Source organism: Syngnathus scovelli, chromosome 20 (genome assembly GCF_024217435.2).
Source record: "Syngnathus scovelli strain Florida chromosome 20, RoL_Ssco_1.2, whole genome shotgun sequence".
Taxonomy (NCBI): Eukaryota; Metazoa; Chordata; class Actinopteri; order Syngnathiformes; family Syngnathidae; genus Syngnathus; species Syngnathus scovelli.
In genome coordinates, this window is record NC_090866.1 from 7,566,615 (window position 1) to 7,580,818 (window position 14,204).

General features: G+C 38.9%; 2 protein-coding genes across 8 annotated transcripts in view; both read right to left on the reverse strand.

The window, feature by feature from the left end:
• The window catches only part of LOC125989750 (saccharopine dehydrogenase-like oxidoreductase), a 73,276-nt gene extending 69,212 nt beyond the window's left edge, over window positions 1–4,064 (reverse strand). For 2 of the 3 annotated variants that reach the window (XR_007488713.2, XM_049756023.2), the window contains exons 1-11: window positions 3,830–4,064; window positions 3,479–3,591; window positions 3,303–3,383; window positions 3,084–3,213; window positions 2,463–2,512; window positions 2,114–2,244; window positions 1,851–1,968; window positions 802–921; window positions 658–714; window positions 294–405; window positions 21–102 (exon numbers count right to left, since the gene is read on the reverse strand). Coding sequence is in view for 1 of the 3 variants with exons in the window: in XM_049756023.2 (XP_049611980.1) it covers window positions 21–102; window positions 294–405; window positions 658–714; window positions 802–921; window positions 1,851–1,968; window positions 2,114–2,244; window positions 2,463–2,512; window positions 3,084–3,213; window positions 3,303–3,383; window positions 3,479–3,591; window positions 3,830–4,046 (1,211 nt within the window). In the remaining 2 variants the exon portion in view is untranslated. The remainder of the gene's footprint in view (window positions 1–20; window positions 103–293; window positions 406–657; window positions 715–801; window positions 922–1,850; window positions 1,969–2,113; window positions 2,245–2,462; window positions 2,513–3,083; window positions 3,214–3,302; window positions 3,384–3,478; window positions 3,592–3,829) is intronic. The other variant, XR_007488712.2, reaches the window with a different exon arrangement.
• A 1,331-nt stretch (window positions 4,065–5,395) lies between these two features.
• On the reverse strand, window positions 5,396–13,783 carry cnstb (consortin, connexin sorting protein b). Of its 5 annotated transcripts, XM_049756026.2 has the most exons (11): window positions 13,562–13,778; window positions 12,248–12,293; window positions 11,749–12,022; window positions 10,577–10,686; window positions 9,528–9,558; window positions 9,185–9,271; window positions 9,000–9,108; window positions 7,997–8,073; window positions 7,101–7,318; window positions 6,134–6,278; window positions 5,396–5,856 (listed from the first exon to the last, which is right to left on the reverse strand). In XM_049756026.2, exons 3-11 carry the CDS (start codon window positions 11,849–11,851, stop codon window positions 5,648–5,650), a joined length of 1,089 nt encoding a protein of 362 aa, XP_049611983.1. In that variant the 5' UTR covers window positions 11,852–12,022; window positions 12,248–12,293; window positions 13,562–13,778; the 3' UTR covers window positions 5,396–5,647. The 5 variants fall into 5 exon arrangements, with proteins under 5 accessions (XP_049611983.1, XP_049611984.1, XP_049611982.1 ...); XM_049756027.2 differs by lacking the exon at window positions 12,248–12,293 and having other exon boundaries at window positions 5,396–5,808; window positions 13,562–13,783; XM_049756025.2 differs by lacking the exon at window positions 12,248–12,293.
• Window positions 13,784–14,204: the final 421 nt, after the last annotated feature.

The window sequence follows — 14,204 nt, forward strand, 5'->3', positions numbered from 1 at the left end:
GTGAAGGAGCTATAACTGACCTTCTGGGAAGGGAGTATTTTTCTTTCAGCACTGTTACTGCTGCCTGTACCATAGCAATCACTGTGGCCACATAACCAGGTTCTAAAAAAAAATGAAATCAATGAATGCTGAGACAATCAGACGCAAGTGCAATTACCGTTCGCTACAAACAAAAAATGGTTTTCAATCATCAAATAACGAGTGAGATTCAAACCCGCCACCAAAGATTCCGCCATTTTGTTATATCACTTAGAACCTGCCGGGAATGGAGGAACCAAGTGCTGCACGCCTACCTGCTCCCATGATCTCAGTGCAGATCTTAGCGTTGGGTGGTCCCTGGGAAGGATCTGTACCCTCGGAGTATCCCTCTCCGAAAAATGTCATGTTGAAGCAGGTGTCTTCAATCTGGTGAGAGCCCAACATGAGAGACGAAATACAAGCGACTCAACTAGATCAATTTACATTGCACAACCGGATTTAAAATCTATATTACAAATATCATATAAATATTTTAAATCCAAACTACCAACAATGATCTTAACACTAGCGTTTTCTTCATTTGGTGCGTTTGGACTCACAACTATATTAACTAACATAGAAGAAGCATACATATCAATAAACTAATTTAATTAGAGCGTTGATAAATTCAAGTCTTACCTGTTTAATTGTTGGACCGGCCTTACTGAACATTCCAAAGGAAAAAAACCTTGGAAACTTTGGAAAAGGGCAAAACACCAAACATCAACATAAAGTACCGTCCACAAATTGTCCTGCTGGGTGATGACGCAATGATGTCTGTACCATGGTGAGAAGTTTCCTGCCCAGGCGGAATTTGACCATGACCCAGAAGAGCAGTCCGCCGCAAAGGAGCTTGGCAACCGAGCAGAAACCACCTATCCCGACATATGCACAATATTGGATCTGTCGGGGGAGGATGGTGAGGGATTGGAAGGAAGAAAAAAATATAAAAGGGCGATTGGTCAAGCCATTTGGTCAAGCTTGGGATTCTGGTTTTCTCCCGGGTGGTCCAGATTTATCTCCAAAGCTATACACACTAATGATTCGACGAATCATCCAGTGACTCACTTTGTGAGATTGCATGGCACTCTACAGAGTGATGATGACTCACTCCAGGTGACTTATATCATATTTCCAGCATGGTAGATGATAAACCAAAATAATCCAGTAACAGTAAAAACGAAAATCCTGCGCTCCCTCTCAAGTAAAATCAGTTAAAAAATGAAAGGCAGTCATATTACCAATACCTACTAAAAATCCAAGATATTACTGACCAGACCATTAATTAAATTTGTGCATTTTCTGCACGTCAGTTTGAAATAATGTTTTTAATAAAAGGATGCAAATTAAAAATGTTTCTCAAACCCCTTTCATCAAAAAAGTGAGTGACAGATTACTCAATTATCAAATAAATATTTTTTGCAGCCCTAAATACATTTTTTCTAAAGCTTTAATGTCTTCAGTGTTCACATGAATAAAAAAAGGGAGTATTCTTTATTTATTCTTTTTCCATCATAGCAACTTGAATGCAGCAATACCCAAGGCACGTTCAAGCGCAAGATTCTTCATAACATGTCGCTTATTTGCTGCCTCATGTAATGCACGCCAAATCATTGATTAGAATGAAATGTCATTTCATTCACATTCCAACTGCAGTTGCGGTAATGACAACATTTGGCAAATAGTCTCCGAAAAGGAATACCATTTGATACAATCCCAATATTGCACAATTTATGCAAATGCCTACTGTATTTCTATTCCTCAATCATGATAACAAGTTTGCAAATTCTAGCCATCAAAAATCATGGATGAGAATTGACATGAACACTTACAGGTGACCGACATTCCTCCCGGTAAAGGAAACGCTGTGTTCTCTTCACGACAGACGGGTCCGAACCCATAAAAGGGATGGCGTACTGCATTATCTCTTTGCTATAAAACACAAAACCTCTACACACACACAGACACACACAGGATTAGTGTACTCATTCCTAAACACATCATGTCATACAGTAAACATATCTGGGGTTTTACATGAAACCTCAAAATAAACACGTCAGTTTCTTTCATAAACACGTTTAAGCATATCATTTACCTCGGGCGAACTTTGGTTCCTACGACAGGAAGCGGCTTGTGGTCAAACTTCTTCCTCAGCCGGCGAAGGGAGCTACTATCCGCAAAGCCGTGCACAGCCGACTGCCAAGTGGCATCATGACCGCACGAGCCCTGAAAAGGTAAACAGCACTTGAGCTTTTCTATTTGGACAACATTTCTATCCTCAAAGATTTAATTGACAGATTTATTGCTCTATATTGGTGCTTTGAAATTTGAAAAAGTTTTGACCTTTTATTCACTGCTTAAAGATGCTAGGCAAAGCTATTCCACTATACTTCAAGCAAATTCATTTTTTCCTTGACTATTGAGGACAATTTAATGAAGATTACCTCAGGCCCACTGCTTATTGTTAGGAAGCTCTCCACTGCTGTCAGCGTCCCTTAAATCAAGACAGTAAACAATGATTTAATAAACAATAATAATTTATTTTGCATCATCAAGTTTGTTTAAAAAGAGTTACTTGTATTACCGTATTTTCCGGACTATAAGGCGCACCTAACAACCTCAAATTTTCTCAAAAGCCGACAGTGCGCCTTATAGTCCGGTGCGCCTTATATATGGACCAAATTCCTAAATTTAAACTGGCCCAAAGCATTGTGTCATGAAATCAATCATAAGTGGCCCGCTGAAGACTATGAATCATGAATCAAAAAGACTATGGATCATTATTTTGTGATTAGAAAGTAATTTGTTGCATCTGAAGTTAAAATAAAAAAGTTAAAATGGAGAATGATTTGATTTGGATTAAAAATCTGACATGATGCATTAATGGTGCGCCTTATAGTCCGGTGCCCCTTATATAAGAACAAAGTTTTCAAATGGGCCATTCATTGAAGGTGCGCCTTATAGTCCGGTGCGCCTTATAGTCAGGAAAATACGGTAATTATTTTTGCACTTTTGGGACTTCTGTGGGTCCACTGTACCAAACATGTCATAAAAAACAGTCTAACCTTTAAAGTGGCTCTGAGTATAGAGAATACCCAAGTCTGCTGGTATGGAGTCAAAGCCGCAGCTACCAATTACATACACCCCTTTGGCCAAGGCCTTATTGTGGTACTCCAACTGCATGCGCTCCAGAAACTACAAAAAAAAATTAAGACACAGTACCATTTGTGTGAGTGTTGGCCTCTCTGTGTTCACATAATGAGACAAATAAATGTTCCGTTTACCTGAGGCTCTCCACAGATGTCAATGTAGTGAGCTCCATTCTCCACGCATGCAGCGACCACCGGCTCGCCATAAAACCTGTACTGAAACAATGACACAGACAACATTAGTGCATCGATCCAAATTTCAACAGTTTGTTTTGATTCATTTCTCAACAACAGCAGCATTTAATACTTACCGGGCCCACACAGTTGAGAATAACCAGAGCCTGTTGGCACATGACGGCTAGAGATTCTTTGCTGGATACATCTGCTATGATGATGTCAACGTCTGTGCTCAACTCGGGCATGGCTGAAAATTAAAATATCTTTATTGTAGAGATAAACATGAGCATTGTTATGAAATTTCCTTCTGCACTGAAATCTGTTTACATATTTATGGGAATTTACTTGAGTAGTTTGTTACCGCATACTTACACTCGAAAAAATATTTAAAGGACAGCTTTCTATTTTTACTTGAGTCATATTGTTGTAAAGTAAGAGTACTTTTATTTGAGTTTTGATTATTTTGGTTATGTGTGTATACCCACCTAGCCTGTTGGCGACCTGCTCGAGCATCCCTTTGAGGCGCTGTTCGCTTCTGCCGGCCACGGCCCATTTTAGACGGTTGTCTGGGGTGCTGTCGGCGGCGTAGCGAGCTACTTCTTCAACTACAAACTTGCCAGTGAAGCCCGAAGCACCAAAAACTACGATATGGTAGGGTCTGCTGGATGTCACCACCTCCATTTTGTGCGTGTGCAAAATCATTCCGGGTAATCTTGCTTCCGGCCATGATTTATGCACATTTATTAATAACTATGGTGAAGACACCACATACTAGTGAAATAAATATGCTAAAAATATTTTAAAAATTATAGTAACTAACTTCACCATGCCGTTGCAGTCTGAGACGTCAAACATAGATATGCTCCTTTGGAGGAAGGTCGGACGTCGGAATTATCCCACACGGATTTTCCCATTTCCGGCCTAGAATGAAGGCGGCTGATTCCGACATATAATTGTGGTTTCGTTATTTCGTTTATCACAACACATTTTGACCTCCACAAAACCTTCTTCATAATTCCCTTAACTTATAAAAAATAGATAAATATAATATATTCAAAGCATTTCATTCACTTCACCAAATACTTTGTTGGTTACTTTTTGCTTAACGTTATCACGTCCGCCATATTGGATGTGTCAATGGACTGAAGCTGGAAACAGAACAAGTGCACAGTTAAAATTCTCTCAATCACCCATTCACACAAACACATAGAAAGATAATGAGCTGATGATTTATTTATTCCCTTTATTTATCAATATAATAATATTGAACCTCACAGTGTTACATATTTTTAGCTGTGAAACACTCATATTAATTTTACTAATACCCCCAAAAAAATTCTGTTTCAATATAAAATGAGTATGAATAGTTAACATTATTCCAATCTTTTTCCCAACCATGCTACTGCAAATGTTGAGATACCAAGGATACCAACTCTATTTTCTATTAGATCTGATTTTGAATGTAAAACAGTTGGGGCATGTCAAGCGACTTTCCACTTTTCTATATTTAATAAGACGGTAATGGGGTATACCGTCAAGGGGCAGAAATTAGTTTCCTCTGCAGGGTGCCTGGGCTCTCCTTCAGGGATAGGGTGAGAAGTTGGGTCACCCACAAAGGATTCAGAGTCGAGCCATTGCTCCTCCACATTGAGCGGAGCCAGGTGGGTGTGGTTCGTGCATTTTATTAGGATGCTTCCTGGACATTTGCATGTCCAACCGGAAGGAGGCCCTGGACATGACAGTCTCTCGACTGGTGTGGGAACACCTTGGGATCCCTCCGGAACAGTAGGAAGAATTGACTGGGGACTGGGAAGACTGGGCTTCCCTGCAGAACGCGCCACTCGACTCCAGCTTAGCGGTTTTGGGTGAATGTGTGGGTGGATTTAAACTAAATGGCTTCCAAACAAATATTATCGATTGTTTCAAAAAACACAAACACATGCAAGCGTACAAATGATAAATGCCATGTATCAATGCAGTTGCAATCATAATGGAAACAATCAGGAGTAATTGGAACATCCGACTAAAAAAAAGCCACAAAGTGATACAAATGAGGGTAACGATTATTTATGTTAAAATATGGACACAAGTGAAAGTAGCAAGAACCCTTCTGAGGTAAAGATTTTGTCTAGGATAAACGATCCACACAAGCAAACGTTGACTATCATCTTCTGACTTAAAACATTTTATATTTTGGTGTTTCTTGGAGATTAAAAGTCAATTTCCAAGTCATGCTAAAATCACAAATGTCACCCTGTCTGTGACTTTGACCGAGAACTCTTTCAGACTTCACACGATGGCTCTTATGTTCCGTGAGGCAGCCAATGTCGGAAACCTTGGAAGAAACTCCACATGTTGGTCACGTAGAAGTCCATGTTCAGAGTGAAGTCGGTGCAAATATTGGACGACTTGTCCACCAAGGAGCAGTAGAGCGCCGTCCCACCTACGCTGATCACCACGGTAACTAGACACAGCAGAAGCAGGATCAAGCAGGAGTCTCCACCCACTTCATCTGCAGTGAAGACATGTAAAGCAGATGTGGGTGTCCAAACTAATTTCATTTGATTAATTGTAATTCAACTTGTACTGTAAAATAAATCAATATTGCTCCATTCAAACTAATTTCATTCATCTGTCACCCAAAAACATTTCTTTATAAAAAATATTTTGAAATGCAATCGGATTAAGGGCAGGTGATTGATTTAGCCATAACACAACATTCCAATTCTTCAGTTGAAATTAAAAAAAGTCTACTATTTTATTTAACTTGACGCGTTTCGGAATCCAACCTTGGTCCATGCCATCTTGCGGCTCAATAAAGCGAACTTTGCGTTTGCAGTTCATCTTGTTGTCTATGTTGCCAGGGGGCGGCAGTCCATCCAGGGATGCTCTCCTCCTCTTCAGAATAGAAACCAGACCATCGGAGGACAGACTCTAAATTTGAAACATAAAATAAGATAATCAAATGAATTTTGCATTGCAGCATAACTGGAAATGTTTTCTTGCACTTGTTTGTTTACATTCAAACATCGGCTGCAGCAGCTAACCTATGAAATAAAAAATAAAATTGTTCCCAAATAAAAGTTTAAAAACAAACTGTTCTTAAAGATTAAATGAAAATATATCAAATGCTATGACTGCACTCAATTTACTTACATTTTTTTGTGGTTTAACTACACTTCCAATTTTCTAAGCTATATATTCAAATGATTAATTTCATAATCATCGTGTACATGTAGTTACAGACTTTTTGTCACTAGGGGGCAGTAAAAGTGACTTTCAAGAGGGCTTTGATACTCAACACCAACAAAAAACCTGACCCCGTCTACAGCACACAATATATCCTTGCATTATCCGCTGACCTTATCCACAAGCCAATTATACTCCTCATACAAAGGATCAACTCATAAAAACTTTTGGTTAGGGTTAAATATTTCAGAATAAAGCGCACTATTTATCACACAGCAAAGAACCTGTTTTAGAATGTGGTTCTTTGAAAGAGTGTTCAGTTGTAATGGCTACCCTCGGGCTCCACCCAGCCAAAGCTCCAGTGGGTTATATAACACCGTGTTCAGCCTGAAGTGCAAGTGCTCATTCGAAACAGCCGATTGCCTCGGGAAATTTAATCGAGTATGATGTCACAAAGGGAGTGTCTTCAGCAAACACTTTACTGCTGCAGGCTGTGATGTGCAGGAATAATTCCATGCATGAGTAAAGGAATGGCGAGAAGAACAGACAGAAGGTGATCTTTCCTACCCCATCTACATGGCAAAGTTTTGCCAGGTCTGTGTCTGATGCCTGCGGAACTCCTGCAGGCCACTCCACCTTCACGTCCTGCTCTTCCTCGTCATCTTCTTTCATTTCCTCAAGCGTCTCTTCGCATATTCCAGGTTTATGATGGTTAGGATGATTTGACTTGGATATCATTTTTCCCACTTCTTTGTCATCTTCATTTGTTATTTCAGGGTTGCTTGCTGTCAACAGAGATTAGAGAATATATGTTAAGGCTGATTTATTATAGTTAACTTCACTAGCTAGACTTACAAAATTGAATGAGATCTATTATAGGAACAGTTTTTACAAACTAATTATAATCACAGGCAGAGCTAGAAGGGGGGCCACGGGGGCACTGGCTCCTTCTGAAATAAGGTGCCAGGCCAGATAATTGACTTTCAGAATCTTCATTATCATTTTTTAAAGAATTTGAGGAATTTGTAAAGAATTTTTCTGTTGTTTTACAGACTCCCTGTTATATTCTTGGCACACCCACGGCCTCCCTAAGGAAAAAAAAATCCTTATAACTAAAAAGTATTCTAATGATACAGTGCCTTGCATTCTTTTTTGCTCGAGGTCTTTACAAAAGGTTATTTATGTCTACTCCATATTTAAAGGTCAAGCGAATTTTTATTTGATGAATGATATCTGTAATTTGATTTTTATTTTGGTCATCTAGATAAAGCGCCATGTAAGTGCACGCCATTTACCACATGTGACCCAAGGCAAACAAAAACTTAATGATTTATAAAAGGTCCACCATTTTTATCAGCTCTATAATGTTACAAAATATATATAAAATAGCTCAACACATTTTTTCTACAATAATGGCCTTTAGTTGTGTCTTTGTAAACAACAACCGAAATAGTTGCATTTACCTTTTCCCTGATGGGGCGCCTCTTTCTTGCTTTGTCTTGTTACGTCGATTAGCGTTCTATCCTCACCAAGGGATGGTCTTAGTCCAAACAAAGAGATGGAACCATGAAAGACAGGCATGAAGAACCAACATGAGCTGACATAACCAAAATATGAAGAAAAGCAATAAGATTGTGAGCTTTCAAAGCGGGAAGTTGGCTTTCTCTGCTGAAGCTGATCCACCTGCACCCAAAGGCTGTGAGTTAGAGTCACATTCCAGAGTGGCGCGGTAAACAACTATGTCTGGCATACAGGCCTGTGATTAGTGATGTCTTTATCAGTTTAGGGAAAAAAAAGTTTATTGCAAATGTATTGGATTAAAAAGTTAAACACAACTGAACAGTATGGGCAGTGATTATTTTGTGTACTACCTGAGGGAGCCTGCATACACTTGTGGTTGGGTGGCCACCTATTATGTCATTATTAATAAATGTAGAAACCCTAGTAGAGATAAGAAGCCCAATGCCCTCTTGATTGTGGGCTGTACCACATTGGGCCGAAAAGACGTGGCCCATCTGGCATCATATGGCCAGTCCTGCTTGGACAGTACCATGTGCCATCTTAGGGCAGGGGTGTCAAATTCATTTCTGTCGCATTGTAGTCAGTTTCTCTTAGCGGGCCATTATGACTGTCAACGTCTTCTATAGGCTATACAACAAACCTAGTTTTGAAATCAGAGGCTAGTAAAAATTGTTCAAATAGTTTAAAAAGATAAATGGTAATAAAAATTGCTATCAATAAAAAGTATTTTTTAAAAGACAATTTGTAATTTTAGTAATGACACAAAGTTGATGCAAAATTTGTATTCGCGGGCCACATAAAATGATGTGGCGGGCCGTATCTGGCCCCCGGGCCTTGAGTTTGACACCCATTCCACAAAACAATCGGTGACAGAAAGGTTCCCAATAACATTTGCAAATAGATCCATTTGCAAGTGTTTCTATGAGCGATCCAGTGATGACTCACTTGAGGTGTGTCCCACAGATGTGTCTCAGCGTCTCAATGTGTTTCTGACCAATGTTGTCTGTTTCAGCAGGCAAGCACTTGTCAGCATCCTTCTCTTTACATTGGCTCTCTGCAAATACAAAAAAAAATAAAAATAATCTATATTCTCACCAATAAGTCGAAAAGTAGAAAAAGAGTTGCAATACCCCAGTTCTCCTGCAGGACAGTGAGGTTAAAAAGCACACGCTCATGGTAGAGCTTCTCTAGCTGGAGAAGCTGGATGGCCAACTGGTCTGGTGACATCACCGGTTAAGGACGTTCCAAATTAAAGCATTAACAGAGACACATGAAAAAAGGGTCTACAGCACAGGTGTCAAACTCAAGGCCCGGGGGCCAGATACGGCCCGTCACATCATTTTATGTGGCCCGCGAAGACAAATTGTGCATCAAATTCGTGTGTCATTACTCGAATTGCAAATTGTCTTCACTTTTAATAATATCTTTTTTTTTTTTTTTTTTATATTTGACCAGTTTCTCTAAAAAGGATACAGTCCTCTTGGAGTGAGCAGGCTTGTGCGATCTGTGACGAAAAACATGTTTAACGTACAATAAAGGTGTATACCCTCGAGTCATTGGAGGAAAAAAAAACTTTAAATCCACGTGAGTGAGCACAGCGGAGCTTGTCAAATTAAGCTGCTCAGCCAAGAGAAGATGATTTGATGTGAAAAGCACTCCATTCCTTCAGAGATGACGGTAGTGAGACGGAGCATGTGAAATTGAAAGTCACGTGCAACTACTTACAGTATCGCACACATTCAATTTCTTTTTTTTTTTTAATTCTAACTCATGTCAACTGAAGCAGGGATTCTCAACTGGTCTCACCATTAGGACCCAAATTTTACCAGTCATTAAATTATAATTCATTTGGATGGAAATCAAACATTTTCTATAAAACAACATAAAATCACAGCATATTATTATTTTTTAGGAATGTTCAATACCAGTGTGAGAACTCAAGAGCAGTAACCGATACCGAATGCCGATACCATTAATACTTTTGATACATAACCCCCTCCAAAAAAAACAAAGACTTATATATTCCAATACAGCAATTTTCCTTAAAACTCCACATATAGCAATTATCTATTAATTTCTAGTTGGTAAAACTGGCCAATACTGGTATCAACCACCATTGCAAGAATTGATATCCTGAAATACGGCTAGTATCGGTACTGAGACTTTGGTATCGGTACTCGCCCATCCATAATCTTTTTAAATATTATCCAAAACACAAGTGCAAACTGAATGGCAAAATTTCTAAATATGCCAAATTAACATTATCCCCAAAAAATATCAATATTACACATCATCGTATCTATATTGATCACAATGACAAGCATAAAACAACACAATTAAAACTTTTGCACAATCATTAAATCGCTAGCATGCAGGGTGCTGTTTTTGTGAACTTTGAATGAAGTGAGGGGAAGTGGTGTGCTCGTGTCACCAGATGCGTGTTTGGTCTCCCTTAGTAAAAGGATATTCCCCCAAAGGATTAGCGGAGGAAAAAAATACCCTCTTTCCACACAAACACCCACCTGGTGTAGCGAGTGTGGCAGTAGTGTGTAGTCAGTATTTTCTCCAAGAGACTGCAGAGAGGCCAGCAGCTCTGGGCTGAGGCTCGACGCTCCATATCTGGAGACGCTTCCTGGAAACATACCAGAAAACAAACAAAACACCAAGGAAACTCACCTGCTGTTTCTCATGTCCGATTATTTACGTGAAGCCTTGCATGTTTCCCGACGGAAGCAATGTCAACTGCAGGAAAATGAACCCGGTGATGTCATCCGTGATGTCAGTGTGATGAAGGTGCGCTTAAGCAAATATGCCCCTCGTGGAAAGTGTCACAACGTGATGATGCGCTCGTATTAAAGTATGAGTCACAATGATGAACTTTAGCTGGGAGGTGAAATTAAAATGCTTGATTTAACCACAGCGTGAAATATTCAATGACATTTTAGGGTATGTTGTTTTTAATTGCATACGAGATGGATTTATGTAACAAAAAAAAAAAAATTGCATGCTATTACAGACATACTGAACACAAAAAGTATTTTTCCAGGGCTTACTATCATCCTGCTCATCTTAATGCTCTGGTTGCCTGGAGCACGCTCAGAGGAGGAAGCATGATGATGATGATGATGATGCTTCTAACCAGCAGGTCTTTGCAGAATGACGTGTTTCACTTTGTCTATCAAATATGTTTCACTTGAGTTGGTTCATAAATGAGAAACAGTCTCTGGGGGCTATTTTGTGAATAAGCATTGATTTTACTGTCCAAGATATCAGCCATAATAATTAATTCATGTATCGCACTAATTTTGACAATTTATAACAATTATCGGGTAAGTAATTGTGATGGGTTAGGGTTAGAAATATAAAAAATTACAGTACTCCCTTGCGACACCCCCTTAAAATGTTTTACAATCGTCTCTTGTTGGCAAAAAATAAATAAAGCTAATAAATCTCTTCAACTCAAGATGTCAGAAGACAGCGCCAAAGCCCTATGTTTATATCAGATCATGCTTTGAGGTGAGATTTTCCCCCCGCAAAATCTGGGAATGTTCAAGTTAATTTATTTGCGTGTATGATTTATGATATTAAAGACCACAGAAGATTAACTATTACATAAGAGTCAGGTGTCAGGTGTTGAGGCCCTCCATGTGGACTATTTGAATCAAAACAACAAAAAGTTATATAATTATAGTACCTGTGACATCATCATCCTGATGAGTTGCAATGTCTGGACCATTAGGCGGCTCACTGTTGTTATTACCCATCACCTCCGTCACCTCAGCCAGCTTTTCTTTCATGGATTTTTCTTCAGTAATCGTCTCTGTGTTAGTTTGTCCTTCCTTGGTCTCGTTTTGACGAGAACAGAAAAGGTCTCAGTACTTCGATGGCCAAGCAGGGGGAGATGGGCAACGTTTTTATTACGCAGAGCTTGGATGTAAAAGCAGATTCATCCGCTGGCTTTCTCCAATCTGGATTCAAAGAGACAACAAATATGAATATAACTTTTTTACCTTGAAAACACGGACAGCAAATTTACATCCTTCCATCAGCTGATTTTTCAATCTGCAGTTTTAGAAGACTATTGCTTCTAAACCACAAACTGCATAAATGTCAAAATTAAACCAGGTCACAGAATTAATCTGACCAAATTTTGCACAAAGAAGTGGAAAAAGATAACTCATTATATAACTTACAGCATCCATTGTTTTTTGCTCATCCCAGCTAATCACCTGCACCCATCTGTTAGGGAGGAAGGAAATCACAAAGCCTGCTGCCATTTTAAATGCTAAAAGCTTGTCAACACCAACGTCAACTTCCTGTCTCTTAGCATTAGTGGAGAATGAATAGGTCAGAGCTGACATGGGGCAAATTAATTACATGCATCGCGAATGATGTTTTGTGCTTGTGCGACAATGTTCTCACAATATTTCTTCAACATTGGGACACTGTAAATTTTACAACATGGAAAGAGAGAGGAACGCTGGGAGCAAGGAATGACTCATAATATATGGAGATTCAACGAGGAAGACAAATATCCTACCGCATTATAAAAACATGCACATCAGGTCGTTCAAGCATTCGTGTTTACACATCCGTTCACGTTCACACTTCTGTTCCCACCTACAATAAATGTATCAATTATTTAATGAGATAAAATAGTCTAATATTCACCAATTTAAGGGAAAATCGCTGAATTATACCATATTTAAGGGAGAAACAGCAAAATTCTTGACAATGCAAATGCTGTGCGGTCCGGATTAAAGACGAAGCGGGCCTTATGTAGACCCCAGTCCATACTTTGTGCACCCCGGGCTTTGTTACTAAAGTTCTTGGCTTAATATGCCTTTCCCCATGAAAACAGACATTTTGATGTCTTCAAACTTCCTTTTTTTTTTTTTTTTTACATGAAAATTATTCATCTTTTTCACTTAAGCGTATTAAAAGCATCTGTCAAAAGCATAACTAAATTGTTGCAATACACCAGAAGGATCGAAGAGTTGAAATGAAAAAATGAGGCAGCGGTTTTGCATTCACACATATTTTCTATGTTGATTTAAAAAATATCTTTAGTTTTTTTTTTTTTTTTTTTTCAAGCACGCCAGGATTTTTTTTTTACTTGTATGTATAAAACCTTGCACAATACAGATTTTACCATGCAATGTAGATTTATATCTTTGACGTTTCCGGAAAATTTACTTCAACTTAATGACTATTTGATACGCCCTAATGCTGTATACATTTTAAATGTGTTTTTTTTTTTTTTTATTGGAGCCTGTCATGTGATTTAGCTACATACATTAAAAAACAAGTTTAAAATTTCGCCGCTCAATAGTTTCCACGCTTGAATTATCTATAAAATCCGATCTTTAGTCAAATAGGTGCAAAATAAAGACTCGTCCTCCTCTCCGTCGTTTCCTTATGTAGCATGACATCCCTCTAACCCAAATCTACGCGATCTTATATAACTTTAATGACACATCTGGGTAGGATGAAGATAGTCTACTCACCGCTGCATGATGTTTTTAAGTGTCCTTGCACATCTTCTTGTCCCCCGAAAGGAAACGCACGTCTCGGGCGCTTGTTTTTATAGATGCAGGTGCACATCAGCTTTGTCGACTCTCCTCCACGCTCATCTTGTTTACCCTTCCATCCGGGGAATTTGCAGCCTCGTCTCATTACTGGATTCCCTTCATGCGATTGAAATGTATTTCTTTTAAGTCACACATGTGACCGAGACTGCCATCTTCTGGCAGAGAATTGGAGTCGTGCTGTGTGTCAGAGGTTACGTAAAAGATGGAGAGTCATATGATGACTTAATCCGGTGTAGTGTGCGTCAGATTACCAGGAATCTTGCACAATAATAAAATACAACTTGAGTTTTGTGTCCATTCTGCATTTTGTTAACTTGACTTGTATTATCCATTCATTCATGTTCTAGTGTGTACAAGAGGGAATAAAAATCTGTACCACCTAAAGGATGGGTGTCAAATTTTTATATTTTTGCGGGCCGCATTGTAGTCATAGCTTCTTTCGGAGTGCCATTATGACTGTCAACCTAAATAAATGTATGAGCACCTCATATTATATACAGTAAAAGCTACAAAATAAACTGACAAATAACTCGTTTTCAAATCAGATGAGTAAAAACTG

Bases quoted from the DNA above. Each gene is read 5' to 3' on its own strand.
- cnstb (XM_049756025.2), bottom strand. From the start codon at position 11,851: ATGAAAGAAAAGCTGGCTGAGGTGACGGAGGTGATGGGTAATAACAAC. The intron at 10,687-11,748 runs GTACTATAATTA...GTATGTTTCCAG, and splicing joins TCAGGATGATGATGTCACAG to GAAGCGTCTCCAGATATGGA. The intron at 9,272-9,527 runs GTATCCTTTTTA...TGATGTCACCAG, and splicing joins CTGCTCACTCCAAGAGGACT to ACCAGTTGGCCATCCAGCTT.